The following is a 27,910-nucleotide window of genomic DNA, read 5'->3' as shown; positions in this document are numbered from 1 at the left end:
TAGCATCCTGTTGTGAATATAAGTAAGACACTTGCTTTGCCCCCAAACACAAACTTTTTTTTAACACCTCTCTTTCATACAAGAAATTCAAGTGGTAATAATAGATAGGATGATGCAAATATCTTTTAAAGAGGCCGGGCTGCTTGGACTCCAACTGGTTAATGTATATTAGATTGAACCACAAGAATGTCCTACCTTTTGGGGGGCACCTGGCTGGCTCAGTTAGTAGAGACTCTTAATCTCAGGATCATGAGTTCTTGTAATTTAGGGTTAGGAGTTCAAGCCCCACATTGGGCATGCATCCTACTAAAAAAAAAAAAAAAAAGTACTGTTTTCGTAGGTCAAAGATAGTTGAATATTCTTCACTTCTTATGTATGGCTTAATGTAATTGAAAATAATACATTGCTTTATACAGGGGCTATAATTCAGTCCTTTCATCAATCCACCCCAATTTCTTTACCATCATCTACACAGTTCCATATCATCTAATTATTAGTTAGTTAATTAGTCTCATTTGGGGCCACCCACCCTGGCTCTCCAGACTCCAGCCACACTGTCTTCCTTGTTTTTAGAACAGGCTGACATCAGCCCATCTGCCTGGGTTGCTTCCCACTATCTTCACACAGTTGAATCCTTCTTGGCATTTTAGCCTCAGCTTAAATTGTTTCTTTGGACGAGACTTCTCTGAGCATTGAGTTAAGAATGCCCTTCCTGCTGGGGTGCCTGGGTGCCTGAGCTCATGATCTCACATTCATGGGTTCGAGCCCCGTGTTGGGCTCTGTGCTGACAGCTCAAAGCCTGGAGCCTTCTTCAGATTCTGTATCTCCTGTCTTTCTGCCTCTCTGCCTCTCATGCTCTATCTCAAAAATAAATAAAATATTAAAAAATTAAAAAAATAAAGAATGCCCTTCCTGCCCCCAGTTACTCTCTGTCACATCACTCAGTTTTATGGTCACTAAAGTACTTTTTGGTTTAGTTATTGTTTGCCTGTAGCTAGCTAGGATTTAAACTTCAGGATTGCAACGGATCCTTGCCCATTTTATTCATGCTCTGAAGACCTGCCACATCATAGGCCCAACATAAATGTTGAAATTATGGATTCAAGAATTAATTTTTAAAATGTAGCAGAACTAAAGTGTCCAAGTATTTTCTTCCCTTAGTTTGCTGATTTCACTATCCTGGGATTCTTACATGCAGATACTGCTCCTTTTCCTCTATCTTCCAGTCTCTGAAGTTCTTCTCTTGTTCTTTGCATCTTCTTTATCCTTTCTTCATACATTCTGAGACAATGAACTACTTGTCCTCATCTTCTGACTCACATCTTTGTTATTTACATATATCCAGTCCATTGTCCAGTCCATCTATTGAATCTTTTAGTTCAAGAATATTCTTAATGTCTGCATTTTTTCCATAACTGCTTGTTCTTGCTTTTGGTTTCCCAGTATCTTTCCTTATCCAAGAATATTTACTATGCTCATATTAATTTTTTGTCCTGTTTCTTCTGCTTGAAATTATTCAGCTTGTTGCCTTTCCTTTCATAATGTTAGGGTTTCTCTTCCATCTCATTAGTTTTACCTATGGACTCATACATATGTCCTTAGGGTTTTCATCTGGCTGAGTCTGTACAGAATACCTGGGACAGGGGTTGAGGACAGGTGCCACCCTGGAGAGTCTGGGGGAAGATGGGTAGAGATGCACCAAGCTGGTGAACCTCTGAGGTTGCAAACTGCCCCCCCACCCCCACCAACCTCAACCAGCAGGCCCTGCATTTCCAGATGACTTCTGAGTACCCTCTCCTTGGCAGGATAGAACTGTTTAGTCCCCAGAGGCATGGGAGACAAGAAGGGGGTGAGGGAAATTTCCGAGCTTGGACAACCCATTTGCATGTGTTGGTATCATCTCCACACTTCCACAGGGCTCCAGTGCTGCCTTGACATTATCCAGTAGCCTTGACAATGGGCACTTCACTGGTAATGAGGTTTTCTAGCTCTCTGGTAGTCATGGGAAAGGCAGAGATACGCAGAGAATAATGGGGTGGGGTGGGGGGAAAATGGGTTCCGACTTGAGAGTTCACCACTACATGTCTTCCTTTCCCTCCAACTCCCAATCTTCCTTCTGTCCTTACCCATGTAAACTGGCCTTCCTATTTTTCCTAAAAGTACACCCTTTGAGCTTTTAAGAGATGCCCTCTTATTTTTATAATTTGTTGAAATTTTCTATTCACTTTATTCCTACCTTTCATGATTTATTGTAACTTGTGATCACATTCAACCTTTGAGCCTTTTTATATTCTGGAGAGTTTGAAGTCGTTTCGCCTATCCTTTAATCAAATATGATTCCGGATTCCTTTATTTGCCTCTTTCTGAAGCTTTTGTGGCTCCTTTTTCTTTCTCCAGAAGTACAGTAACATGATCAGAACTGTAGGGTGCTCCATTACTCCTGGAAAATGGGAAGACATGAGGATAGAGCCCCAAGATACACTGCTGAATGAGTGAGTGAATTAAAACAAGCTGCAGTCCTACGTGCATTTTGGAAGGCATCTGTGTGGTTTTTTTTTAACGCTCTATATTGTTAGGGTCTGGAAGGGTTCATGCTGCACTGACAACCAGTGTGATAGCAAACCAACCTTGGCTTGTGGATTGTGGGGGAGGAACCACAGGCCTGTCCGGTCACCCCTACCTTGCGTTTCCTTTTTAGAATTTCCCCCCAAACCTTTCCTGAAGCATGTAGTTTAACAGATAGGTTTCAGGACAGTCCATAAGTTTCCTGAAAATGGAAGCCAAGCTTTGTAAAAGCAAGTACCTATTTTTCTAGAGAAAGGGTCTACATTTTTCACAAGAACCTCCAAGGGAACATAAGGCCCAAGAGGGGGAATAACCATTGGTCGAGTGTTGTGCCACCTTCCACTCCATTTTCTCCTGGTTTAATTCAAGTAGTATGCCCAGGACTGAAAACCATGAATCAGTGATTCAGTTTATGTTATAAAATGTTGTTATAAAAAAATGTATATTAACTTTTAGTTTACCATGAAGACTAATAGAGAAATCAAGTGTTACCATGTAGTACAGTGTTGTTCCCATGAATATACTTAAGTATATTTAGCTCTTTCCTAAAATAGATGTCTAGGCCCTTGGGGCAGCAGATCCAAGAGGACCCAGCTACGATAAAGGAATGTCCAGAATGTATTTTCTACTGCTTCCATTTGCTTCATTTTGTATAGCCCCCCTCTGTAGTGCTAAGGAAGCAAGAAGAGGTACCTTAGTTCTTTTGTTCAGCACCATGATGGGTCACGTGGCCTGACAGTAAAGGTCATGGGCTTGGGAGCAGAACACTTATTCCTCTGGATTCCTAAAGAACATTTCTTCACATTACCTCATCTGTAGAATGGAAGTAATAATATCTACCCATGGCAGTGACTGCTAGTTATCTCCCAGGACCCACTTTCCCCATCTCCCTTGGTAAAGGAACCCCAATTTCTTAGCTGAGCACATTGCTGCTCAGAGAACAGACCACATTTCCCAGTGGCCCTTGCAGCCATAAACTACATTTTGGTCAATGAGATAAAAGTGGGAGCATTGGCTGGTATTTCTGGGACGTTTCTTTAAAAGGAAAGGGGCAGTCTTCAGATTTCCCATTTGCACGTCAAGTGCTTGGAAGTTGCTACTCTGTCCTAACAATAAATAAAAAGCGGAACAGACCACTCTTCTTGGACCCATAAGAGAGAGGAATACTCAGGTCAGACTGCTGCACCCAAAACTGTAGACCAGACAGGCAAATACAGGGAGTCATGGCTTCTCAAAGCAGAGACCCCCAGTGGAAACCAACCTGGGAATCAGTGCAGGGGTAAGAAAACCTGAGCTATAACTGACAAATTACTGGAGGAGACTCAATGTGGACAAATCTGCCAGTTAGAAACTCTGGAAAGACTCAGTCATAGGGGACCCACCCATCCCCCAAGCTCTACCAGGTTCCCACAGTAAATTACAAAGGAAAAGGAACCATCTTGAAATAAGCCAGAGGCCTCCATTCTAACAAGGCCTGCCCTGAGGGGAAACTAGTTATCAGAGACTACCTGATCTGGGGGAAAAAAGACACTCCCCTCCAGCCCACTCCAGCTATCCAGTCCCACTGAAGGGCAGAGTTGAGATGGGAGGATGAGGGGCGGAGGGGAGGACTGTTTCTGAGAAACACTTGTGAAGTTCACAGTTCAGAGGCACAGATTCAGTAAAAATGAGACCAAATCATAGACTGACTGAAATGGTCTTCCCCTCACCCCCAACCTCACCATATCACTAAAGGTCTACTTACTGTTCCTTTCACCCAGTGCATTGTGTCCAGTTATTAAGAAAAAAATTGGAAGGCATACCAAAAGGCAAAACAAACAAGACCCACAGAAATGAAAAATGCCTTTGATGTGTTATTAGTAGACTGGGCACGGAAGAGAAAGGAATCTCTGAACTAGAGGTTATGGTCAACAGAATCCTCAAAATCAAAAAACAAAAACAACGAAGACTGAAAAACACCTAGAATATCCAAGAAACGTATTACAACTACGAAAGGTATACATGAAATGGGAATACTAGGAGAGAAAGGAACAGAAGAAGTAATCTGAAACCACTGTGACTGAGAATTTAACCAAATTATTGTCAGACACCAAACCACAGACCCAGAAAACTATGAGAACACCAAGCAGAATAAACGCAGAACAGAATGAAACACTACAGCTAGATCTATCGTTTTCGAATTACAGAAAATCGATTTAAAAAAATTGAAAGAAGAGGGAAAAAACTTCTTACCTAGAGAAGAACAAAGATAAGAATTAGTGACTTTTCTTCAGAGGAAGGAACTGCGACTATAGAATGGACAGTAGGGGTGGTCAAGGGGAGAGGGAACAAGTGAATTTGTAGGGATACAGGGTAGAAACTAAAAATAATCTTCCTACACTGTTTACAGACTGGGCTGTGTCCACCTGCAAAGAAAAAAAAAAGCTTTTTTCAGGCTATTGATTAACATACTCTCTCATTAAGCTCTTCATTAATGTATACTTTATTCTTCCTGCCACTCATATTATTGCTTTTAAATGAAAATGCCTATATGTACATGTTCAGATTAAATATGAAAAATGTTTTCTAATTTTGCAATGGAAAACATCCATATTTTAGGAGGGACTTTATGTCCAAATGTTTTCCTCTGTGGTATGAGGAGGAATAGAAAGATCTAGAAAATCTATGTGTCAAGGTAGAGGTTAAAGGGACTCTTAAAAATGGGGGCTTGGGGCACCTGGGTGGCTCAGTCGGTTAAGCCTCCGGCTTCGGCTCAGGGCAGATCTCACGTTCGTGGGTTCGAGCCCCGCGTCAGGCTCTGTGCTGACCGCTAGCTCAGAGCCTGGAGCCTGCTTCAGATTCTGTGTCTCCCTCTCTCTCTGACCCTCCCCCTCTCATACTCTGTCTCTCTCTGTATCAAAAATAAAATAAAACATTAAAAAAAACTGGGGGCTCATCTTAGGTTATGACAAACCAATATAGAAGTTTGCCTGATGAATTGTAAAACATCTTTAGATATTGGTTCACATAGTGAACAATATATTAAACACCTATTATATATCAGGGACGATGCTGGTCCATATAAGGTACATCCTAAACAGCTCCTGTCCTTAAAGAACTCAGTCTAAACTGGTGATGGTGGCAAATTTATATAAACAATTACAGATCTATATTAACATTAGGGAAAAACCATAAGACCTTACTAGTCACAGTATGGGGTGAGGACCAGAAGCATCTGAATCACCTGGGGGTATCTGAGACCTCACCCTCTAAGCCCCTGAATTTGCCTTTTAACAATATCTTCAGGTGATCTGGATGCTTACAATGATTTGAGAAGTGCTGAACTGTGGGATTAAAGAAGAAACCACAATAATCCCTTGGGAAGTGGTCAGAGGTTTTCAGGATGGAAGGGTAATAGAGACATTCCAGCCTGAGAAACTAACAGGTCCATAATTATGGCAGTTAGAAAGAGTTAAAAAGGGCTCTGGAATGAGAAGTTTAGTCTGGATTGAAATTGGGCACTCTGGAAGATATGGGAAACAGGGCAGAAAAGGTAGGCTGAGAGGCTAGAGGCAGAAGGAAGGGTCAGAATGACCTGCTGATGAAGCCTTAAAAAAAAACTTTTCAACGTTTGTTTTTCAGAGAGCAAGTGTGAGCAGGGGAGCAGAGAGAGAGAGAGGAAGACAGAATCAGAAGCAGAATCCAGGCTCTGAGCTGTTAGCACAGAGCTGGATGTAGTGCTCGAATTCCCAAGCTTTCAAGCCATATGATCATGACCTGAGCTGAAGCTGGCTGCTTAACCAACTGAGCCACCCAGGCACCCCTGAAGCTTTAGAAAATTTTATGCAGGAAAGTGACAAGATCAGATTCTTATGTTTGGCTGTAACACTGGTGGCAGGGTGGAGGATGAAATGCAGAAGAGAGGTTAGGGTAAGCAGGCTTATACCCTTACATGAGCAAGATTCTATTTGGGATCAGACAGTAAGTCTTTGAAGACTTTATTTTTTTAAAGTTCATTTATTTATTTTGAGAGAGTGAGAGAGAGGGGGGGGGAGAGAACACGTGAGCAGGGGAGGGGCAGAGAGAGAGGGAGAGAGAATCCCAAGCAGGCTCTGCAAGAGTTGGAACTCACAAACTGTGAGATCATGATCTGAGCTGAAACCAAGAGCTTGGCTGACTCAGCCACCCAGGAGTCCCTCTTTGAAGACTTTGCAGGTGGAGGGGCCCTGCGACCCAGGCAGAGAAATAAAGGTTCCGGCTGCAGTGGGATACAGAGGGGTCGTTCTTCTCGGAGTGTGTTGCCCAACTGGCAGAGTTAGTATCACCCAGAAATTGTTAGAAATGCAAATTATTGCGTCTTAACTCGGATAATACTCAGAAACTCTGGGGATGGGACACACAAATCTGACGTTAAGAAGTTCTCTTTCAAGTTGAGACCACTGCTCTAGCCCGCAAAAGTCTTGTACCAGGTGGTAAAGGCTTAGAATTGTCCCAACTTACTTTTTTTCTGGAAAAGAAAAGAAAAACCAAAAAAACAGAAAAGAGGTAATAAATAAGTTTCTACGTTGAGTGGCCAGAACAAATGCCACACAAGTCTAGATTTCATATAGTGCCCAGAAAAAAACAAAAAACAAAATACAAAGTCTTGTCCCAAAGCCTCACATTTGGAGAATTAAAAAAAACTTTTTTGGCCTCCCCTGCCTCCATCCAATTCCCGGAGACGGGAGTCGGCGGGCACTGGTCCGACACTCCAGGTACAGGCCGCTGCGCCAGCGCTCTCCCGGGATGGTGCGGGGGCCCGAGTCTCTTGGCCCGTGCCAGCTCCACTCACGCTAGCTTGCTTCTGCAGCCATGTCTGCCACAGTCAAGCAGGAGTTTGAGGAGTTGGATGGTGAGACCCGCTGGCAGCAGCTGTAGTTGGATGTCCCATTATGAGGACGATGCGGAGAAGAAAAAACATACACCCTGCAGGAGATTCAACTGAAGAAACCACTGAGGTGGAAGAGCTGTCAGCAGCACATCTCGGAATTCTAAATGATGAGGAGGACCAGTCGGAGGCCAAGATGACTTCCGGTGATAATGAGAACGGTACTTATTGTGGAATCAGTCTCTTGCTATGAAAAAACTGTAGATGATGTCCCAGAGTTGCAGGAACTTCCTTTGAGGAGGAGCCCATGTGTCTCGGAGGAGCCTCTCAGTGATAGTGAGAACGTTATCCCTCTGAAACCAGTAGTTTCAGAAGTTCCTGAACTTGCTACGGGTTCAGCCTTGAGATGGGCATTTCCCAGTGAGCTTCCTGTGGCTTTTGGACGAGATCCCAATGACTGTCTGTTGGAAAGCCTGTCTGACCTTGAAAGATGATGATGAGTCGTCAGATGAGAGCCATGATGACAACAAAATAGTCTAGAAGAGCTTCCAAGGCAGGTGACTCTGAAGATGGCTGACAGTGTCAAATTTTGTTTTCTCTGAATGAACCAAACTTTCATAAGTAAGATAATGACCAAAATAGGAGACTGAGAATGGAAGATACAAATGGACAGTGGCCTGGACATATACAACAATAGGACTCTGACCTGGGGTCTGCAGCAACCAGCCCCGGAAGTCAACCCATTTTCTACAGCTTCAGCATATTATCTAGAAGTCAGAATTGTAGCTGTCAGACCACTCTCAAGCAACCAGCTCCAGAGGCTAAATAATAGCCTCTGTATTGACTGTCCCCAAATGGCCAGGACTTGATTGGTAACTGGGAGTATCCCTGAATGTGTCCCCACTTGAAACGGAAGACCAGCAGATTAAACCACAGATGCACCCCTAATTATATGGGATGCCCTTCTAGAACACTCACCATAGCTTCCTTATGCCAGTAATCTCCTGCATCACTGAGGCCTTGTCTTCTGCCTCCCTTGCTCCAGCAAGTTCTGAATAAATCACCCTTACTATCAAAAAAAATTTTTTTTTGGTGGAGGCTGTGATGTTCTCGGTTGACTAAATTAAATAAACTTTAAAATTAAGTAATCATCCCAGTTGTAAATTCTTTCTGTTCCCTTTACTCTCCACAAAAACACCCTCAGGAAAAACACTGGGATTCCTTCAGGTTCTCTCAAAACCGTGTTTCTGATTTAACCTCCCATTAAAAAAAAACAAGACAACCCAACCCCAAATTAAAAGCCCCCAAAACGGAGCAGCGGAGCTGGCGCCATAGTCCCAGTACAATTCAGCCGTTTCCCAGCCACACCCCTGTGGGCCTCGGGGCCTCCTTCCCCGGGCTGTTCCCAAAGATAAACAAATCACTCCTTGTTTTTTTCCAGACCTGAAATTAGCGGTGACTCACAGAGCACTCTGAATGGCCACAGTCGCTCGGGAAGAAGGAAGAATGTGCAGATTTTTCCCTCTTGCGACGGCCCGATGGTGCCGGGCTGGGCCAATCAGGGGAGGACCGCGGGAATCGCACCAAAGTAGGTAAAAAATGCGGGATGCGTTCGCGGCGCAGCGGCCGGTGCCTCGGCTCCCTCGAGTCCCCCTCTGGACTCCAGCTCGGGGAAGCCGCCCACAGTCATTCTCCCCCTTCCCCAGTCTACCTTGCCCTCCCCCCTTCCTCCTCCCTCCGCGCCCTGCCAGGCGCCGCCCCCAGCGGCGGCACACACCTGGCCAGGTGGCTACTTCCATGTTAGGGCAACAGCAGCGTAGTGGGCGGGGCGCCACATGACCCTGCCCCTTCTCTCTCCCTCCCACCCGCCCCAGGGATGGGGCCCCCTGCCCCGTTTGATCCTTTGCCCGCCTCTCGCCCATAGGTGCCAGCCTTAGTCGGGCCTCCGTGTCTCTAGTAGATGGGGAAAGCCCCACCCCAGGGCCCCGAACCGATGAGAGTGGGGCCTGGTCCCCAACCTCCGGATGGTGAGGCGGAGCCCTCCGCTCGCCCTCTGGGCGGGGCGCTGCCTGGTGAGCCGTTGCACAGTAACGACGGGCCGCGCGTGACGTGCGCAGCCGCGTTTGGGCCCCAGGCGCGCGCCCGCGCACCCACCTCCTGGTAGGCTCGCGCCTAGCGTAGGCAGATCGCTGGGTCGCTCCTTCCTTCTGCGGTGAGGAGGACGCTACGCAGACTCGGTGCCGACCGGCTACCCCTCTAGCGTCTGAGACCGCCGCGGCGAAGATGGTGAGGGGAGGGAGCCCGAGGCGTGGAATAACGGGGCCGGGGCGGCGGGGCGCTCGGACGCTGCGGGGGTCGGGGCTGAGGGTCGACTGGCGCGCTTACGCCAGGGTAGGGACGTGGGGCCTTGTCGCAGTCCCCAGGCGGGGGAGGGTCTCCGGGCGTCCCCGCCCGCGGACCCGCTGGGCCCCCCGCGCTCGGGGCGGCTCCTGGCCGCGGTGTCGGTCGCTGCTGCTGCGAGGCCGCCGCCGGGAGCTTCGTCCCCGAGGTTCCCCCGCCCCGGCCCGGGGACGACTTGCCGGCGTAGAGCAGCGCCACCCCCTAGCTGAAATCGCCTGGGAATCCGCCTTCCCGGGGTGGGGGGCCTTGTTGGCGCAGGTTTCCCGAAAGCCGGGCACCGAGGTGGTCAGTGACTCGTGCGAGTTTCGGTCCCTGAGGTCTGTGCATCTCATTAAAGAAAATAAGGCCTTTATTGAACAAGGGCGGAATGATTATCACGAGCTTGACCCTGGTATGATTAAGAACTGGGTGGCCTCGCAGCCGCTTTGTTTGTCGTATCTGGCAATCAGCTTCCAGCAGCACTCTTGTCGTGCTTGTCAAGCTTGGCAGTGGCTTTTTTAACCCTTCCCTACCCGATCTCTCCATGCACGGTTAGAAATTTTCTTTTACCTGGGAACAGTTTGTCTCTGCCATAACTTAGCGTGTCAGGAGTGGGCATAGTGTTGGGATGCTAATAAAAGCGAATGTAAAAGGTTTTAAAAAGCCCATCAGATTATCCTAGTCACGAAAAAGTAAAACATGCCCCTTATATTCTAGGTGGTGGACGGACGCTTGGCTTAATTTGCATATTTCCCTCTATAAACTGTCTCTCTAATTTGCAGCACAACAGTATTCTTAACTGGACGATCAAGTAGAACATTTTGTCGTTTTCTTTAGTCTTGCACTGGCTGTTACCATTTTTGGTCAATGATTTGCAGGCAAAGGCATACAAGACTTTGCTAGAAATATTACACTGTTATTGCATCTGTCTGCCTGGAAGCAGTTGGTACCAGTTTACTGGCGTACAGAAGGTTTTTTGCTGAATAACAATTTTGGTTTTCTTAAGGTAGTGGTGCAAGGAAGAAAAAGAGATTAACTGATCCTTTCTTGATGACTAAGGAGATGTAGGATTTGGTATTGTTCAGTTTTTGGTTCTTTGGTTTAAATCTGTAAGCTAAGAGAGGAGAAGCATCTTAAAACTTTTTAAAATCTCTAAGATTAGAAATGTATATACTACTTTATACTAGAAGACTTCAAGGGTTTTGAGTTTTCATAAAAATTAAGACCATCCACTCTGATCAAAGTGCTTTGAAGTGGGCTGGAGGCTGCTTTAAGTTCTTCTGGTTTGACACTCTTTTTTGAGTTTAATATAGATTTTTATTTTCTCTTTGAAAACAGGACTAAGCATTTTAACTTTAAATTTCAGTTCAAGCCTTTCATATTTCTGTGCATAAAAGATTTTATTTACTGGTTTTTCGGGGGAGGAGGGGGAATAAAAATTAATCAGGATTGGGGCGCCTGGGTGGCTCAGTCGGTTAAGCATCCGGCTTTGGCTCAGGTCAGATCTCACGGTTTGTGGGTTCGAGCCCCGCGTTGGGCTCTGTGCTGACAGCTAGCTCAGAGCCTGGAGCCTGTTTCAAATTCTGTGTCTCCCTCTCTCTCTGACCCTCCCCTGCTCCAGCTGTCTCTCTCTGTCTCTCAAAAATAAATAAAAAGCATAAAAAAATAAAAAAAAATTAATCAGGATGGGTGGATTCCAGATACATTTCAAACTTGTTGGCCTTAGGGAGATCAAGAAGACCTTACAAACTCTTGTTGTTTGGATGCGTGCAAATAGGGCTCAGAATATATAGACTGACCATTTGTAAAGAGTACTCGTATTTAGTCTTAAAGGCACAGAACATCCCCTTTCAGAGTTAGCTGTTAGAAAATATTGTGAGGATTGGACATTCTTGTATAATTATTATTATTCTTGTATTATTCCAGATTTAGCACGTTGTCTTTATATTTGAAACTGAGGTTCCGCGTATCTAAGGTTTTTTTTGGTTTGTTAAGATTAAATTTTATTTTATTTTATTTATTTATTTTTTTAAGATTAAATTTTAGCTGTAGATGGGTTTGTCCTCCATTAATAACATCACTTCCTGGTACTCACTAAGCCTTCTGGAAGCACTTGAGAATAAAAGCAATTTGAAACCAACTCAAAAGATCACCTTGGGCACTTTATGATGAGATTTCATGTTTTCAGAATCTCACTTTACAGTGTCAAAAAAAAAAAAAAAAGTCTATCCTCCACAGGAACCACACAAAACTTTGGTGTGTGTACTGGGTGTGCCAACTTCCTCTTGGAAAGCTCATTTACTAGTCTACCATCAAGTACCTAGGGTTATCTGCTTAGTATTCTTACATGTTGACTTGCCTAGTGTCTCTTGTAACCAATGGCCTATGACATTTACAGCATAGCTGTATGGCTCTCTGGGAAGTAGGAGTGCAGTTTTGCCCCTGAAACAATGAAAGTCTACATGATAATCCAACCTTGCCCTAGTCAGAGCTCTGCTATAACAAACTGAGCTAATTGACTTTGAATAAATTACAAATGTATCCTACCACTTGATGATTAGGGAAAACACTTTTGCTTACAGCAGCTTAATGAAATAGGTTGGGCATGTGTTCATGTTCCTATTTAACATGAAAAAAACAGACTAAAGGATTTATTTGTGACCTTTTTTTTGACTCCACATGAAGTTTTAACATAATTTAGAAATTAATTTTGAAACATTTTAAGCAGAAAGGTACACAGAATAACCGGTCTCTTTGTACAAAAAAGAAAAGATTAACTTTTTGCCATATTTCAGGCTTCTATGTTACCATTACAACTAAATGTCTTCTTCCTCAACCCATTCTCTTCCTTCCCCAGAGATAACCACTCCTGTGTCAAAGACATAATATGCTGGCCAATTGAGATTTTTTTTTCAGGCAATTAGGAGGACATTAATTAACGAGGAACATCTCAAAAAAAGGACGAGGACCTGGGGCAGGTAAAACAGAGAGTCTTGAAGAACCATGAGGACAGGTCTTATCCCAGTAAGCAAAGGCAGGATCTTTTTGTTACCAGCTTCCCCAAACACAGAATGATGAGGGGGGGATTTCTTAACCTACTCTCCTTTCTAGGAGCACAGGGCTCAGGTCAAGTTTAACATAGTCAACTGAAATTAATAAATTTCTTTCTTCTTGATATTTGCATACTTTTAGCTTATACATGTGTCCATCTGTAGTAATATATATTGTTTTGTTGTGTTTTTAAATTTCATGTAAGTGCTATGGTTTATGTATCCTTTTGCAATGAAAAAAACTAAAGTTGGTGAGTTTTTCGGGGTGGGGGTGATTTTTGGTTTAGCTGTAGTTGTGGTTCTTTATATTAACTGCTGAATAGTTTCCGTTTTATGACTATATAAGTTTATCCATTTCCCTGTTGATGAACATTTCCCCAGGTTTTCATCCTTTTATCTTTTTTTGTCTACTTAAACAGTTTTTGCAGTAGATGGCTTCCATGTTTTATGTTACTTCTGTAGCCACAGTGAGTGTGTTCTCGGTACAGATCTAGAAGTGGAAGCCCTGGATTAGAGGGTATGCGGGTGTAGTTTTTGTTCTACTACAGGTGGTTCTAGTTTGCATCCCGTTAGCTGCATATATCAGCCTGTTTTCTCCATAGTTTTTCACCACTTGGTATTTTGAGACTTAAAACCTTTGCCAATCTAGTAAGTGTGAAATGGCTTCTTACTCTTTTAACGTGCATTTCCCTGATTAGTAGTAAAACATCTTTATGTTTATTGCATAAATATGCATGCGCTTTTGGTGAACCTGACATTACGTAAATACTCATCACATCTTCATCTAGACTTATTTGTGGAGCCATAAAGTAAATCTAGCATTGAAAGAAAATATACAACAGGCACCTAGGTGCCTCAGTCAGACATCTGACTCTTGATTTCTCATCTCATGGTTTGTGGGTTTGTGTTCAGATTCTGTGTCTCATTCTCTGTCCATTCCCCACTCATGCTCTGTCTCTCTCTCTCAAAATGAATAAACATTAAAAAAATTTTAACGTGTTTAAAGTTGAAGTTAAGGTTGTTTTTTTTTTAATGTTTACTTATTTTTGAGTGAGCATGAGCGACAGAGACAGTATCCAAAGCAGCCTCCAGGCTCTGAGCTGTCAGCGACTGAGCCTGATGGGGGGTTTGAACTCACCGTGAGATCATGACATGAACCAAAGTCATTTGCTCAACTGACTGAGCCACGCAGGCATTCCTAAAATTCAGGTTTTAATAGGTGATTGAAAGTATGAAAAAATGGAGGAAAAGCTGAGAGTTTGGCTTTTGGTTAACATGAGAGAGGAGTGTCAAAGAACTCTTCGTTCTGTTGCAAAAGAGCATAGGATGGATCAGCACTTCAGAGACAAAGTTCAGTGCATAGTATAGCAGGAACCCTATATTTGAAGCTAGTTTGTGCTTTTGTACTACATCAAAGGAAGACTTTTATTCTTTTCAGCATTTTTGCATTACTTTATAGATTGTTATTCCTGTTTGCCTTATCACAGAAAACAAAGATGAATTTCATACCCATATTCCTATATTGGCATATTTTCAGAAAACTGCCTCTAAATTTAGTCTTGTCTTTATTTATTTATTTTTAAAAATTGCACCAGCATTCTTTTCTTTTTTTTTTAATGTTTTATTTATTTTTGATAGAGAGAGAGAGAGAAAGAGCTCGCGAGCATGAGAGGGGGAGGGGCAGAGAGAGAAGGAGACACAGAACCGGAAGCAGGCTCCAGGCTCTAAGCTAGCTGTCAGCACAGAGCCCGACGCGGGGCTCGAACCCATGAATGACCTCTGAGGTCAGAGGCTTAACTGACTGAACCACCCAGGCGCCCCTAGTCTTTACTTTAAAATGGTTTCATGTGGTACATTTTTAATGGTGGTGGAATTTTCATGTAGTGCTAGAGCTAAAACTAAAGTGCAGGCAAATACAGGTAAGACTCCTTCAATTTGTTAGGAAGCAATCTGTTAAGTCAATTTTAAAAAATTTTTATTATGTTTTTTATTTATTTTTGAGAGACAGAGAGAGTGCGAGCAGGGGAGGGTCAGAGAGAGAGGGAGACACAGAATCTGAAGCAGGTTCCAGGCTCTGAGCTAGCTGTAAGCATAGAGCCCGATGTGGGGCTCAAACCCACGAACTGTGAGATCATGACCTGAGCCAAAGCTGGACGCTTAACCGACTGAGCCACCCAGGTGCCCCTGTTAAGTCAATTTTTGAAGCTCAGAACTCTCAGGAATCCTCAAATCATTGAAAATTTATTTTAAGAATGTTGTAAGTAATCTTTAGACCAGTGTTTCTTGAATAGAAATAAAATGCAAGTTAATGTGTACTTTAAAATATTCTAGTAACCCTATTAAAAACACAAAAAGGGTAAAATTTATTTAACCCAATATGTCATATCAACATTTAATTAATATAAAAAATGAGACATTTCATATTATTTTTTCATACAAGTTGTTTGAAATCCAGTATACATTTTACATTTAACAGCACATTTTAATTCAGATCCTCAGTTTTCACTGGAAGCATTTAATATGTATTTAGATATAAATTTTACAGTTGAAAAAGTAGATTCATATACCTAAGTTGCTCAAAGTGTACTTATAACTTTTCTAGCAATGGTATTGGTAATTAATTTAAAATTTTAGTTAATTAAAATAAAGTATCATTTAAACATGCAGTTCCTGGGGCGCTAGGTGGCTCAGTCAGTTGAGTGTCTTTGTTGGCTCACGTCATGATCTCACGGTTTGTGGGTTCGAGCCCTGTGTCGGGATCTGTGCTGGCAGCTCAGAGCCTGGAGCCTGCTTTTGATTCTGTGTGTCCCTCTGTCTCTGACCTGCCCTGCTCATGATCTGTCTCTCCCTGTCTCTCAAAAATAAATAAATGTTAAAAAAAAAAAAAGTATAAGTATGCAGTTCCTTAGTCATACTAGCCACATTTAATGGACTTACTAAACCACATGTGGTTAGTGGCCAACTTAATGGACAAGCCTCAGACTTTGTGGATTAGCCTATTTAATTTGATGAATTGAATATGGGTATTAATATGTGTTAATTCTCTCATTTCTGTATATGTCTAAGAAGCAGGACTAAGATAGCATATGAATTCATTTTATGGAACTTATTAAGATGTTCTGTAGAACTAGACTGTTGATTTGCTTAAGAAAAGGTTTGTATATTTCAGTATCAAGATGCCTTTCTCATAGTAGGCCTATAACAGATGGTTGAATGACCATGAGTGAGTGAGAGGGCATTTGTAATTAATACAAGGACAGGTTCCCATGGAGATGGACTCTTTTTTATACTTTCTATTCCCACCTTCTTTTTTTTTTAATACAATGGAAATTAAGGTTTTCTTTATTAAAAAATTTTTTAAGCTATTTTTTGAGAGAGAGAGAGACAGAGCATGAGTGGGATAAGGACAGAGAGAGAAGGAGACATCCAGAATCCGAAGCAGGTTCTAGGCTCTGAGCTGTCAGCACAGAGCCCGATGCTATGCTCAAACCCACAGACTGCATGATCGTGATCTGAGCTAAAGTCAGAGGCTTAACTGACTGAGCCACTGAGACGTTTCTGGAAATTAAGTTTTAAGTACTAACCTAATTGAATAGTACCTCCCCTTTGTATACTGCATTACACTTTGAGTCTTACAAGTGAAAATCCTTTTGAGATAAGGCAAGTATTCTTAGAGTAGTACTTTTAAAATAATTCTTGCATACAGAAGCCTCTCAATAAATGCCAGTTCCCTTTCTTCCCTTGAAAATGAAACTGAATGGTATTTGATGCTTATTGAGGCATCCTGAACCATAGAAAAGCACTTGAAAGCCTAACAAATGGAAGAACAAGAAATAACATCTTAGATAACTTACAAGTGTTTAATATGTGACAGGCATTGTGTTCTACCTTCTCTCATTCAGTCTTTATAGTAACGCAGTAGGGTAGGTATTGTTATCATTTCTGTTAAACTATACTGAGAAACGGTTAAGAGCATGGGCTCGGAGTGGGGCTACCTAGGGTTTTTGAATCTTGGCTCTGCTACCTACTAACTGTATGACCTTAGGTTAAGTTACTGATTTTCCTGTGCCTCAGTTTCGTCATTCCTCCAAGTAGGAGTACCTACCATCATAGCAGTTTGGGTGATGCATATAGGTAATTCAAAAGCAGTGCCTCATATATAGTGAAGTGCTTATCAGTGTTGGATGAAATTAAACAGGGTTATATCCTAGTTAGATTAACAATCTTTTTTCAAACAAACAAAACAAAACAATCTTTTTTCTTCATATTCTGATTATACCATCACATGCTTCAGCAATTGTAGATAAAATGAAAAGGGTAGAAGGGAGAGCATTAGAACATGTTGCCAATTGTTTTATTTTTTATTTATTTCTTAAAAAAATTTAATGTTTTTTATTATTTTTGAGAGACAGAGAGAGACAGTGTGAGCAGGGGAGGGTCAGAGAGAGAGAGGGAGATACAGAATCTGAAGCGGGCTCCAGGCTCTGAGCTGTCAGCACAGAGTCCCATGCGGGGCTCGAACCCACGAACTGTGAGATCATGACCTGAGCCGAAGCTGGACGCTCAACCCACTGAACCACTCAGGCACCCCTGTTATTTTTTAAAACTAGTTTTATTTGGCCTCTTAATCACCTTTACTTGTTTCACCCATCTCTGTCCTCCTCCCTTCTGGCAGCCACCAGTTTGTTTTCTGTATGAGTCTGTGTCTGTTTTTGTTTGCTTTATTTTTTAGATTCCACATTTAAGTGAAGTCATACGGTATTTGTCATTCCCTGACTTATTTCACTTAGCATAATACCCTCTAGGACCATCAGTATTGTTGCCAATGGCAAAATTTCATTTTTTTGTATGGTGGAGTCATATTTTGTGTGTGTATATATACAGCATCATTTTATGCATTTCTCTATCAATGGATTCTTAGGTTGTTTGCATATGTTGGCTATTGTAAATAATGTTGCAGTAAATATAGAAGCACATATGTCTTTTAATGAAGTGATGTTTTCGTTTTCTTCTTCTGGTCAATACCCAGAAGTGGAATCACTGGGTTATATGTTTAATTTTTTGAGGAACCTCCATAGTGTTTTCCATAGTGGTTGCACCAATTTGTATTCCTACCAGTAGTGCCTGAGAGTTCTCTTTTCTCCACACCCTTGCCAGCACTGGTTTTTCCTGTTCTTTTTGATATTAGTCATTCTTACTGATGTGAGGTAGTGTCATAGATGATTTAATTCTTAATGTAAAAATATCTTGTCTTCCACTAAGTATTTTTCCCAAAGAAATTAATATATAATCAAACAGTTCTTCATCACTCTCACAATTTAGAATAGCAATCATTTATTCAATAAATAATTGAGATTATTATATACTAAGAACTGATCCAGGTATGAGGGATATAGTACTTCCTTGTAGAAGTTACATTATAATGGTGGGGGCGGGATTGGGGGGGGAAGAAAAACAAAGAAAATGGCAAGATCATGTCAGAGAATTGTTAAGTAGAATAAAGGAAATACGGTAATCAATAGGCAGTGCTAGAAGAGTCAGCTTCTTTCAGCCACTTGTTAGGGAAGGCCTCTTAGGAGGTGACACTTCAGCTAAAACTTGCATGGCAAAAAAATAACCATGTAAAGAGCAGTTCAGGCTGAAAGAACTCTATAAGTAGAATGGCCTTGAGAAGAGAATGAATTTGACATGCCAAGGACAAAAAAGGTTTGTGTGGCTGGAATTCAGTAAAAGGGAGATAGAAAAGTAGGAGGTGGATTATAGGGGAGAGCTGGAACAGGAAGAGTTTATAGTCCAACGTCAGGAATTTGAATTTTATTCTCATTGCACTAGGAAGCTTTTGCGTGTGTTGTGGTGGGGAGGTGTTAAGTAGTGGAATAAGAGAATTTACTCCTGTGGAGAAGTGCAAGCGGGGACAAAGACTAATTAACAGACTATTGCTATTATTCATCCAGTTGATGGTGGTGGCTTGAATTAGGATTGTTAGTAGTGGAAAAATGAGCAGTGATAGATTAGATATATATTATGGAGGTAGAGCTGATGGGACTTACTGATAATTTGGGTGTGTGGCTTAAGAGAAAGACAGCAAGGATAACTTACTCTTTTAAAAATTTTTTTCCTTTTAACATATATTCATTTTTGAGAGAGAGATAGAGTGCGAGTTGGGAAGGGGCAGAGAGAGAGGGAGACACAGAATCTGAAGCAGGCTCCAGGCTGTCAGCACAGAGCCCAATGTGGGGCTCGGACCCATAAGCGGTGTGATCATGACCTGAGCTAAAGTCAGGCGCTTAACCGAGTGAGCCACCCAGGCGTTCCAAAGGTAGCTTACTCTTGAGACCAGAGCTGTTAGGTAGTTGGTGGTGTCATTATGCTGGGGACTATAAAAGAAGCTAAAACTTTGAGTAATAACAGATTGATCCAGAGGCATTATACATTTTTAGAATACCTTAATTTTGTATCTGATTATTATAATAATATATGTACATTGTAAAACATTGAGAAAAATTTAGTTGTAATGGCAATTCCAATCCAAGTATTAATATTTGGTGCATTTTCTTCTAGATCATTTTAAATGTATCCTTATTATTTCAGTAAATAATTGTTTGTTTGGTGCATTTAAGGAACCAGGTACTGTAGTAGGCTTTGGAAATTCAACAGTATACAATACAAAGTCTTAAGAAGTATACATTCTAATGGGGGAGATAGGTAAGAAATAAGTAAACACATGAATAAGATAATTTCAGATTGTGATAAGTATTATAATGGAAGTAAGGGAGAAAGTGAATATCCAGAGACTATCAATAAAGATTTTCCTCACAGTTGAGTTCATCTGTAACAGTTTTATATCCTTTATTTCTCATATCCCAATGTGACAGGGGTGTCAAGCTAATGCAGTGCGGGTGAGGGGGAGAGAAATAGTGTCTTCAACAAGTGGTGCTGATACAACTGGATATCCACATGTAAAAGGATGAATTTGGATCCTTGCTTCACTCTATATACAGAATTTAACTCAAAGCGTCTTCTAGACGTAAATGTAAGGCTGTGTAACTTCCATTAGAAAACCTAGGCATAAACCTTTGTAAGTTTGGGTTATGCAGGGTTTTCTCCTCCTCCTCCTCCTCCTCCTCCTCCTCCTCCTCCTCCTCCTCCTTCTTCTTTGGAGGAGTGGTATAGGCAATATTCTTGGCATTTATACGCAAGAGCACAAGTGACAAGGGAAAAATAGAACAGTTGGACTTTATTAGATTTAAATGCTTTTTTGTTTGTTTGTTTATTTTGAGAGAGAAAGAGAGTGCAAGAGGGGTAGAGAGGGAGAGAAAGAGAATCCTAAGCAGGCTCTACACTGTCAGTGCAGATCCCAGTATGGGTCTTGAACTCCAGAACCGTGAGATCATGACCTGAGACAAAACCAAGAGTCAAACGCTTAACCGACTGAGCCACTCAGGCACCACTAGAATTAAAGAATAACTTTGCATCAAAGAACACCATCAAGAAAACAAAAAGACAACCCATGGGGTGGGAGAAAATATTTGCAAATCATGTGTGACAAGGAACTTGTATCTAGAATGTATCAAAGAGTACAGGGTGCCTGGGTGGCTCAGTATAGTGTGTGTGTGTGTGTGTGTGTGTGTGTGTGTGTGTGTGTGTGTATGGCATAACATTTAACTGCATGTTATATAATACCATTTATATACAGTATCCAGAATAGATCTTTTTTTTTAATGCTTTTTATTTATTTTTGATAGAGACAGTGTGAGCAGGGGAGGGTCAGAGAGAGGGAGATACAGAATCTGAAGCACACTTCAGGCTCTGAGCTAGCTGTCAGCACAGAGTCTGATGCGGAGCTCGAATGCATGAGCTGTGAGATCATGACCTGAGCCGAAGCCAGATGCTTAACCGACTGAGCCACCCAGGTGCCCCCAGAATAGACAGATCTTAAGAGACAGGAAGTTACTTAGTAGTAGGATAGGTCTGGGGTGGGTGAGAATGGGAAAGAGTGCTTGCTCAGTACAGAGTTTCATTTTGGGGTGTTCAAAATGTTCTAAAATTAGATTATGATGGATGTACACTTTGAATATACTAAAACCCACTGAACTTATGCTTTTAAATGGGTGAGATTTTATGGCATATTAAATATATCTTTAAAAACTTTGAATTAAAAATTTAAAAAAAATTTATTTTTGAGAGACAGAGTGAGACAGAGGGTGAGTGGGGGAGGCGCAGAGAGAGAAGGAGACACAAGATCCAAAGCAGGCACCAGGCTCTGAGCAAGCGTTCTGCCCAGGGCTCTAACCCAGGAACCATGAGATCATGACCTGAGCCAAAGCCGGACACTTAACCAACTGAGCCACCCAGGTGCTCCTATTTTAAGGCTTTTAATTTAAATGGCCAAATTGCTTTCTGAAAGATCAGAGTGACTTAAACAGTTACTTATGGTGGGAGATGACTCTAAAAAAGTAAGTTGGTTCTGATAATAAAGGGCCTTTTATGCTTTGTTAATGAATATAGACTTTACCTTGTAGGTGCTTTGGAATTGGTGAATATTTTTAATTAAAAAAAATTTTTTTTACAGTTATTTATTATTGAGAGACAGAGACAGCACGAATGGGGGAGGGGCAGTGAGAGAAGGAGACACCGAATCAGAAGCAAGCTCCAGCCTCTGAGCAAGCTCTCAGCACAGAGCCTGACCCCGGCCCTAACCTACGAACTGCAAGATCATGACCTGAGTTGAAGCCGGTTGCTCAGTCGACTGAGCCACCCAGGTGCCCCGGATATTTTTAATCTTGAGAGTGATAGGAGATGTAAAGAGTAGAGGAGAAGGAATAAATTTGAAATACAGATTTAAGGAGGAGCTGGAAGAGTTGGTAGGGCTTAGAAATGGGAGTGTGACCATGGAGAAAAAGGTTAACCAACAACATCAAATCTGTTTCCTCTCTCAGGTCCATTGATGTACTCACTGATTATTCAGCGAGAAGTCAAACTGTTAAACCAAAGGGAAATCTTTTGCCTTTAGCTTATTATGTGTTCACAAAGATCTTTCTCAAATAGGAGTAGAATATTTTTTATATTGTCATTTGAAGTAAAGACTAGAAGTAATGTATAATTTTTGCCATTCAGGATAATTTATGTTAAGCAAAACTCACCGTGTTTAGTGCAAGTTTTGCAGTTTTTGCAAATGTATACGGTTGTGTAACTGCCATGACAATCAAAATATAGAATAGTTCCTTCATTCCAAAAAATGTTCTCCTGTTATTCTTCCCACCGACAACCACCAATTTGTTTTTTGTTCCTGTAATTTCACCTTTGCAAGAATGTCCTGTGAATGGAACTATCCAGTCAGACACTTGAGTCAGGCTTCATTTCCCTTAGCATAAAGCATTTGTGCATCAGCAGTTTCTTTCTTTTTATTGTGGGTAAGTGTTCTGTCCCCCCGTTAAGGAATAATGTCCTTTTTAATTGTTTCCTGTCTTAGTGAAGAGTAAGACAGAGGAGATCTTTTTCTTTTCCTAATATTGATAAATGGTTTGCAACAGTTATTCTCTCCATGTTGGTAAAGGAACTACTGAATAGACACACACTTTATTATTAAAGAGTGCCCTTATTTTTTCAATTGTGAATCAAACAACTATTTAACAAGGGTGTAGATTGCACAATTTTTGAAATGTGTCAGTGTGCTTTATGGGATATTGATATCTTAAAGGTTATGGTCTTTGCATATTGATTATTATACACATTAGTGTCTGCAGCATTTATTCAGAAATTAAATGATACTTATATATCATACAATTTTAAAAATTATCTGTGACTTTTAGAACAATACTAAGGAGAGAACTTGTATTGATTAAGCAAATGTTTATTAAGCAGCTTTACAATTCTGGGTAGATGGGAGATTGTGTATATATGTTGGACAGAGGGACTTGATAAAGACACTAAGAGTTGAGTTAGGGTGATATCTAATTGTGGTCTTGATACGCATTTCTGTGATAATTACTACTGTTGAGCACTTTCTCATTTATCTTTTGGCCATCTGCATGTCTTTGGAAAAATGTCTGTTCAAATTCTCTGAACAAACAAATTGGATTGTTTGCCTTTTTGCTATTGAATTGTATAAGTTATTTATATGTTTTGAATATTAATCCCTTATCAGATACATGATTTGCCAAAATTTTCTCCCATTTGTTAGGTTGCCTTTTCCTTTTGTTGATGGTTTCCTTCACTGTGCAGAGGCGTTTTAGTTTGATGTAGTCCCACTTGTTTATTTTTGTTTTTGTTGCATTTTCTTTTGGTATTAAATGAAGAAAAAATCTTCACAAAGACCTCTGTGAAAGAGCTTACCTCCTGTTTTTTAATTCTAGTGTTAACTGCTTTAGGTCTTAACATTCAAGTCTGTAGTCCATTTTCAGTTAATTTCTGTGTTTGGTGTAAGACGGTGGTCCAGTTTCATTTTTTTGTATCTGGCTGTCTAGTTTAACCACACCATTTATTGAAGAGACTGTCCTTTTTCCAGTATATGTTCTTGGCTTCATTGTTGTAAATGAATTGACCATATATGTGTTGAATGGCTATTATCAAAAACAAGAAATAACAAGTGTTGATGAGGATGTGGAAGAAAGGGAACCCTTGTGCACTGTTGGTGGGAATGTAAATTGGTACAGCGATTATGGGCAACAATATGGAGATGCCTCGAAAAATTAAAAATTAAAAATAGAACTACCAGCCACTCTACTTCTGGGTAATTGTCTAAAGGAAACAAAAACAGTTGAAAAGATAAATGCACCCCCATGTTCATTGTGGCATTATTTACAGTAGCCAAGCCATGGAAGCAACCTAAATGTTCATGGATGGATGAATGGATAAGAAAATGTAGCACGCATGCACCTGTGTGTGTGCGCGCCCCCCCCCCCCACAGGAATTATTTTGTATTATAGAAAAAGGTCTTGTCATTTGCAACAACATGGGTGGGACTTGAAGGCATTATGCTCAGTGAAATAAGTCAGAAAAATACATACTGGATGATCTCACTTTTATGTGGAATCTAAAACAAAACACCCCTCCCCCCACCTTAACCCCTAGATACAGAAAACGGATTGGTGGTTGCTAAAGATGATCAAATGGTTGACAGTGGTCAAAAGGTACAAACTTCCTAGTTATCAAGTAAGTAATGGGGATGTAATGTACAGCATGGTGTGTATAGTTAATGCTCTATTATATATTTGAGAATTGCTAGAAGAGTGAATCTTGAAAGTTCTTATAAGACAAAAATTGTAACTGTATGGTGATGGATATTAACTAGACTTATTGTGGTGATTATTTCACAACGAACACAAGTATTGAATTGTGCTGTACTCTTGAAATTAATATGTTATATGCCAATTTAAAGCTCAAAACAACTTTCATAATGTGATAGGTAATGAGTTGTCACTTATGAATCAAATAGTGTAAAATTTTCCCATCTTTACAAGTTTTTTATCAATCAGTTAATGAGGATTTATGCAAACAGTATTTTATAGGACTAAAGTTCTATATCTTTAGGAACAAGACCATAATAGCAGATATCATCAAGACCAAAATTTTCCAATAGAGATCAATAAAAATTAGAGGTTTCCTTTGCTTTATTTTATCCTGAAAATACTAACATTTTGAGATGGATGATTTTCCTTGGTGTAAATTGAAGAATTGTACTATAAAGGATGAGAAAAAATTATCTTGAAGGCAGTAGTACATTTCATAAAAAATTTTGTGGGATAATCATTTTACAAAACTTGTTAAAGTAGATGATAATTTTGAGATTGAAGTAGGGTTGAAAAAAAGATACTTATTTCTTGCACTTAATGGAGCACTAGGGAGAATCACACAAACAATAGACAGTTAATCCCAGTAGTACTTAATACTTTGATAGAAATAATTCTTTTTCATGTCAGTACATTAGAAGGATGATGTGGTTTAGATTAGAGATGGTGATTGAACGAACAAGTAAGAGTTGCCTGTCCAGAGGAGGTGATTGATGCCTGAGCTGAACCCTGAAGGATTTAGCCAGGTGAAGAGAAGGATGATGAAGCATCTCAAAAGAACATTGTATATTCAGAGAATCGCAAAGAATTGTACATGGCTGGAATTAAGGGGAATGTGTCAGGAAGAAGTGGGAAAAGAGACTGCAGTGATGGGCCATAAAGGGCTTGATATGGCATGGATTTTATCCTGAAGAAAATTGGAAACTCTAGAAAGAAAACAGTAAAAGCATCGGACTGTTTGCCAGTGTGCTTTCTATCCCTGGCTTGTCCCTCTCCCTCCCATTTTCTGTCTAGTTTTTTTGTGAGAAGTGGGGAGTGTTATTTTCTCTATTAGGCTTATAAAACTTATTGTTCCCACTATTTCTACCCTCCCCTTCTGACTTTTGGCTTCCCAGTTGGGGCAGGGAATGTGTTAACAAATCTGGTTAGGATTATCTATACAATTGCACACAATATGAATGAGATGGATTACTTTTAGCAGCTAGGGATTATTGTATCTAATCCACTTTCACTGTTGAAATGACTTTTCTGTAAGGTTTTGTTTTTTTTTTTCCTTTTGGGGGCATTGTGGGTAGTGTTTCATAGAGTTTAGGATATTGATTGAATTTTTCCCTTAATAAGTAAGGCATAAATATGAAATTTGTATTAGTGGAACTCTTTAACATATATATAGCTAGTAGAACTGCTCTTTGGTCTGCATAGGCTATCTCAGGGACACTGTTCTTTGCTGTGAGGTGAATGAAGGACTTCTGTAATTGGAAATTGTTTTCAGGAATGAATGAGTGTATTAAGGCAGAGAGTTAACTTGGAACATGTTCTGGATTATGATAGTTTAGTGACTTTGTGCAAATTACAGAATGGTGCTCCTGCTGGTGATGTGGCCTCAGGAGACAGGTCGATGGCATGCCTTCAAACAATTGAAGCGATGCAGGCACATCCCTTGGGTAGTGGAACATGACCTTGAATTTAGCTCTTGTCTTGCACCCTTAAGCAAGGTACATGTAGTCTATAAAACTGTACTTAACAGTTCCAGATAGTTTGAATTTATCAAGGGATTGAGGATTTGCTGAGTGCTTGCTTGACTGAGGTATACTAGGTAGGGACAAATTTTAGAACAAAGCCTGTTAGCTTGCCTCATAGGCCCCAGTTTTCATCATTGTAAAATTTTTTTGTAAGTTATAGCTCTGCCTAGAAGAGTTGGAAGAGGTAGTGTAACTGAATCTTAACCATGTTTGAGAGGACTGCTAGGCTGTTTGCTCTTGCATGTCTTTGCAGCATTCAGCAGTTAGTGGACAAAAGAGGAGATTTATGTCAGAAATCAGTATGGTTTAATTGGTGGTTCTGGTTATCAGGGAACAGATAGAAAATACTGTTTCAAATGTAAGTTTTAAACTGTCTGGATTTCTTTTATCCATAGTCTTTCACTCTCCAAAGGCTTCATTAAAAATTAGCCACATTGGTAACTATAAGGAGTTGAAGAAGCTCTAACTAGGTTTTCAGGTTAGTAATAATATGCGTCTTCAGTTACTGAATGGTACCATTGACAGGCCTTGTATTTTAGGTGATTTACCTGTATTGTGTTTTCAGTCCTCATGAGGTAGGATTATCATAACTCCTATTTTACAGATGATGAAAGAGCTTTAGAGAAGCTAACTAGCTCATGTTATAAGATGTGAGTAAAATAGATTCAGTATGCTTTCTCCTCTGTTTAAAAAGTCTTCTAAGATTAAATGTTCCAAATTCTGTTAATGAGAAAGAGAACATAGCAAATTAAAGAAAAATTACATATCTGATTTTATTAGTTTATTTAAAATATGTATTTTCAATTAATTATAAAATTCATCTGGAATGGTAATATGTAATATTACATAATGTAAAGTTAGCCTTTTCTTTTTGTTTGTTTCAGAGAAAGAGCACACGCAAGCTGCGGGGGGGCAGAGAGAGCGGGAGAGAATTGCCCCATCCTTATTTGTACTAGAAAACTTTGTAGGGAAAAAAACCCAAAAAAACTTTGTAGGGGTCTCTGGCTGGCTTATTTGGTTAAGCATTCAACTTTTGATTTCAGCTTAGGTCATGATCCTGTGGTGCCTGGAATTGAGTCCCACATCAGGGTCCATGCTGATGGCACGGAACCTGCTTGGAATTCTCTGTCTCCCTCTCTGTCTCTGTTCTTCCCTTGCTCTGTGTGTGTGTTCTGCCTCTCTCTTTCTCTCTCTCTCAAAAATAAACATTAAGACATGTTGTAATCTAAATTCATTATTTTGTAATTCTGGTGCTTTAATTTCTAGTTATCTTTTTTTTTAAGTTTGTTTTGAGGCAGTGAGCATGAGTGGGGGTGCAGGGCAGAGAGAGAGGAGAGAGAGAGAGAGAGAGAGAGAGAGAGAGAGAGAGAGAGAATCTCAAGCAGGTTCCTCGCTGTCAGTGCAGCACCCAATATGGGGCTTGATCTTGTGAACTGTGAGATATGACCTGAGCTGAAATTAAGAGTTGGATGCTCAACTGACTGAGCCACCTAGGCACCCCTCAGGTTATCTCCTTTTAGTCTTAAGATGTTCATAAACTATAGTTACTTACAGATTAGTTCATGTTTTTTCCTCTTGCTAATGTTTTACCCCAGCTTTCCAGTGTACCCGCCACTCTCCGAATCAAGGGTAAAAGAGCTCCCAGTAAGACCAGCACTCCCTACTTTCCCGGTCCGACCTCATGGTTTTAGTTATACTTTGTAAAATCATTATCAAGAATCAAGGAGCCAGTTGTTTTCATCGTCCATGTCAGTGCTGTTTCAAGGGTACACTGGGCAAAGCAAGGTATAACAGATTCAAGCATATTTATTACAGTTGGATAGCATATAGTTCCATAGCATTAAAAGTATACACTTTACCTGGTGGATTTTTTTAATATTTTCATGGGCAGAATTTAATATTATAACACTACTAGTTGTAGAAGACCATACTTTTTTTTTTTTAAACATCAAAGCCTCTAAAGCCGCCATATGGAAAGATGTGAGAAAGTAGGCATTTGATGAAATGCTAATCACCGAACTATACACTTTATTCTGA

The 27,910-nt window shown here is 40.7% G+C and overlaps 2 protein-coding genes across 4 annotated transcripts in view; one reads left to right on the top strand and one right to left on the bottom strand.

Moving 5' to 3' along the window:
• Positions 1-9,489, bottom strand: part of BFSP1 (beaded filament structural protein 1) — a 73,264-nt gene extending 63,775 nt beyond the window's left edge. For both annotated transcript variants that reach the window (XM_029916002.1, XM_029915999.1), the window contains exons 1-5: positions 9,189-9,489; positions 8,390-8,480; positions 4,944-4,970; positions 3,259-3,349; positions 2,237-2,440 (exon numbers count right to left, since the gene is read on the bottom strand). The gene's annotated coding sequence lies outside the window, so the exon portion shown is untranslated. The remainder of the gene's footprint in view (positions 1-2,236; positions 2,441-3,258; positions 3,350-4,943; positions 4,971-8,389; positions 8,481-9,188) is intronic.
• A 67-nt stretch (positions 9,490-9,556) lies between these two features.
• The window catches only part of DSTN (destrin, actin depolymerizing factor), a 30,922-nt gene continuing 12,568 nt past the window's right edge, over positions 9,557-27,910 (top strand). Inside the window, exons 1-2 of one of the 2 annotated variants that reach the window (XM_029916004.1) lie at positions 9,557-9,697; positions 23,914-23,994. In XM_029916004.1, the coding sequence (XP_029771864.1) occupies positions 9,695-9,697; positions 23,914-23,994 (84 nt within the window). In that variant the 5' untranslated portion in view covers positions 9,557-9,694. The remainder of the gene's footprint in view (positions 9,698-23,913; positions 23,995-27,910) is intronic. The other variant, XM_029916005.1, reaches the window with a different exon arrangement.

The sequence above is a fragment of the Suricata suricatta genome, chromosome 12 (genome assembly GCF_006229205.1).
Source record: "Suricata suricatta isolate VVHF042 chromosome 12, meerkat_22Aug2017_6uvM2_HiC, whole genome shotgun sequence".
NCBI lineage: Eukaryota > Metazoa > Chordata > Mammalia > Carnivora > Herpestidae > Suricata > Suricata suricatta.
Note: the sequence above shows the minus strand (reverse complement) of the source record. Positions and strands in the feature narration are given on the sequence as shown.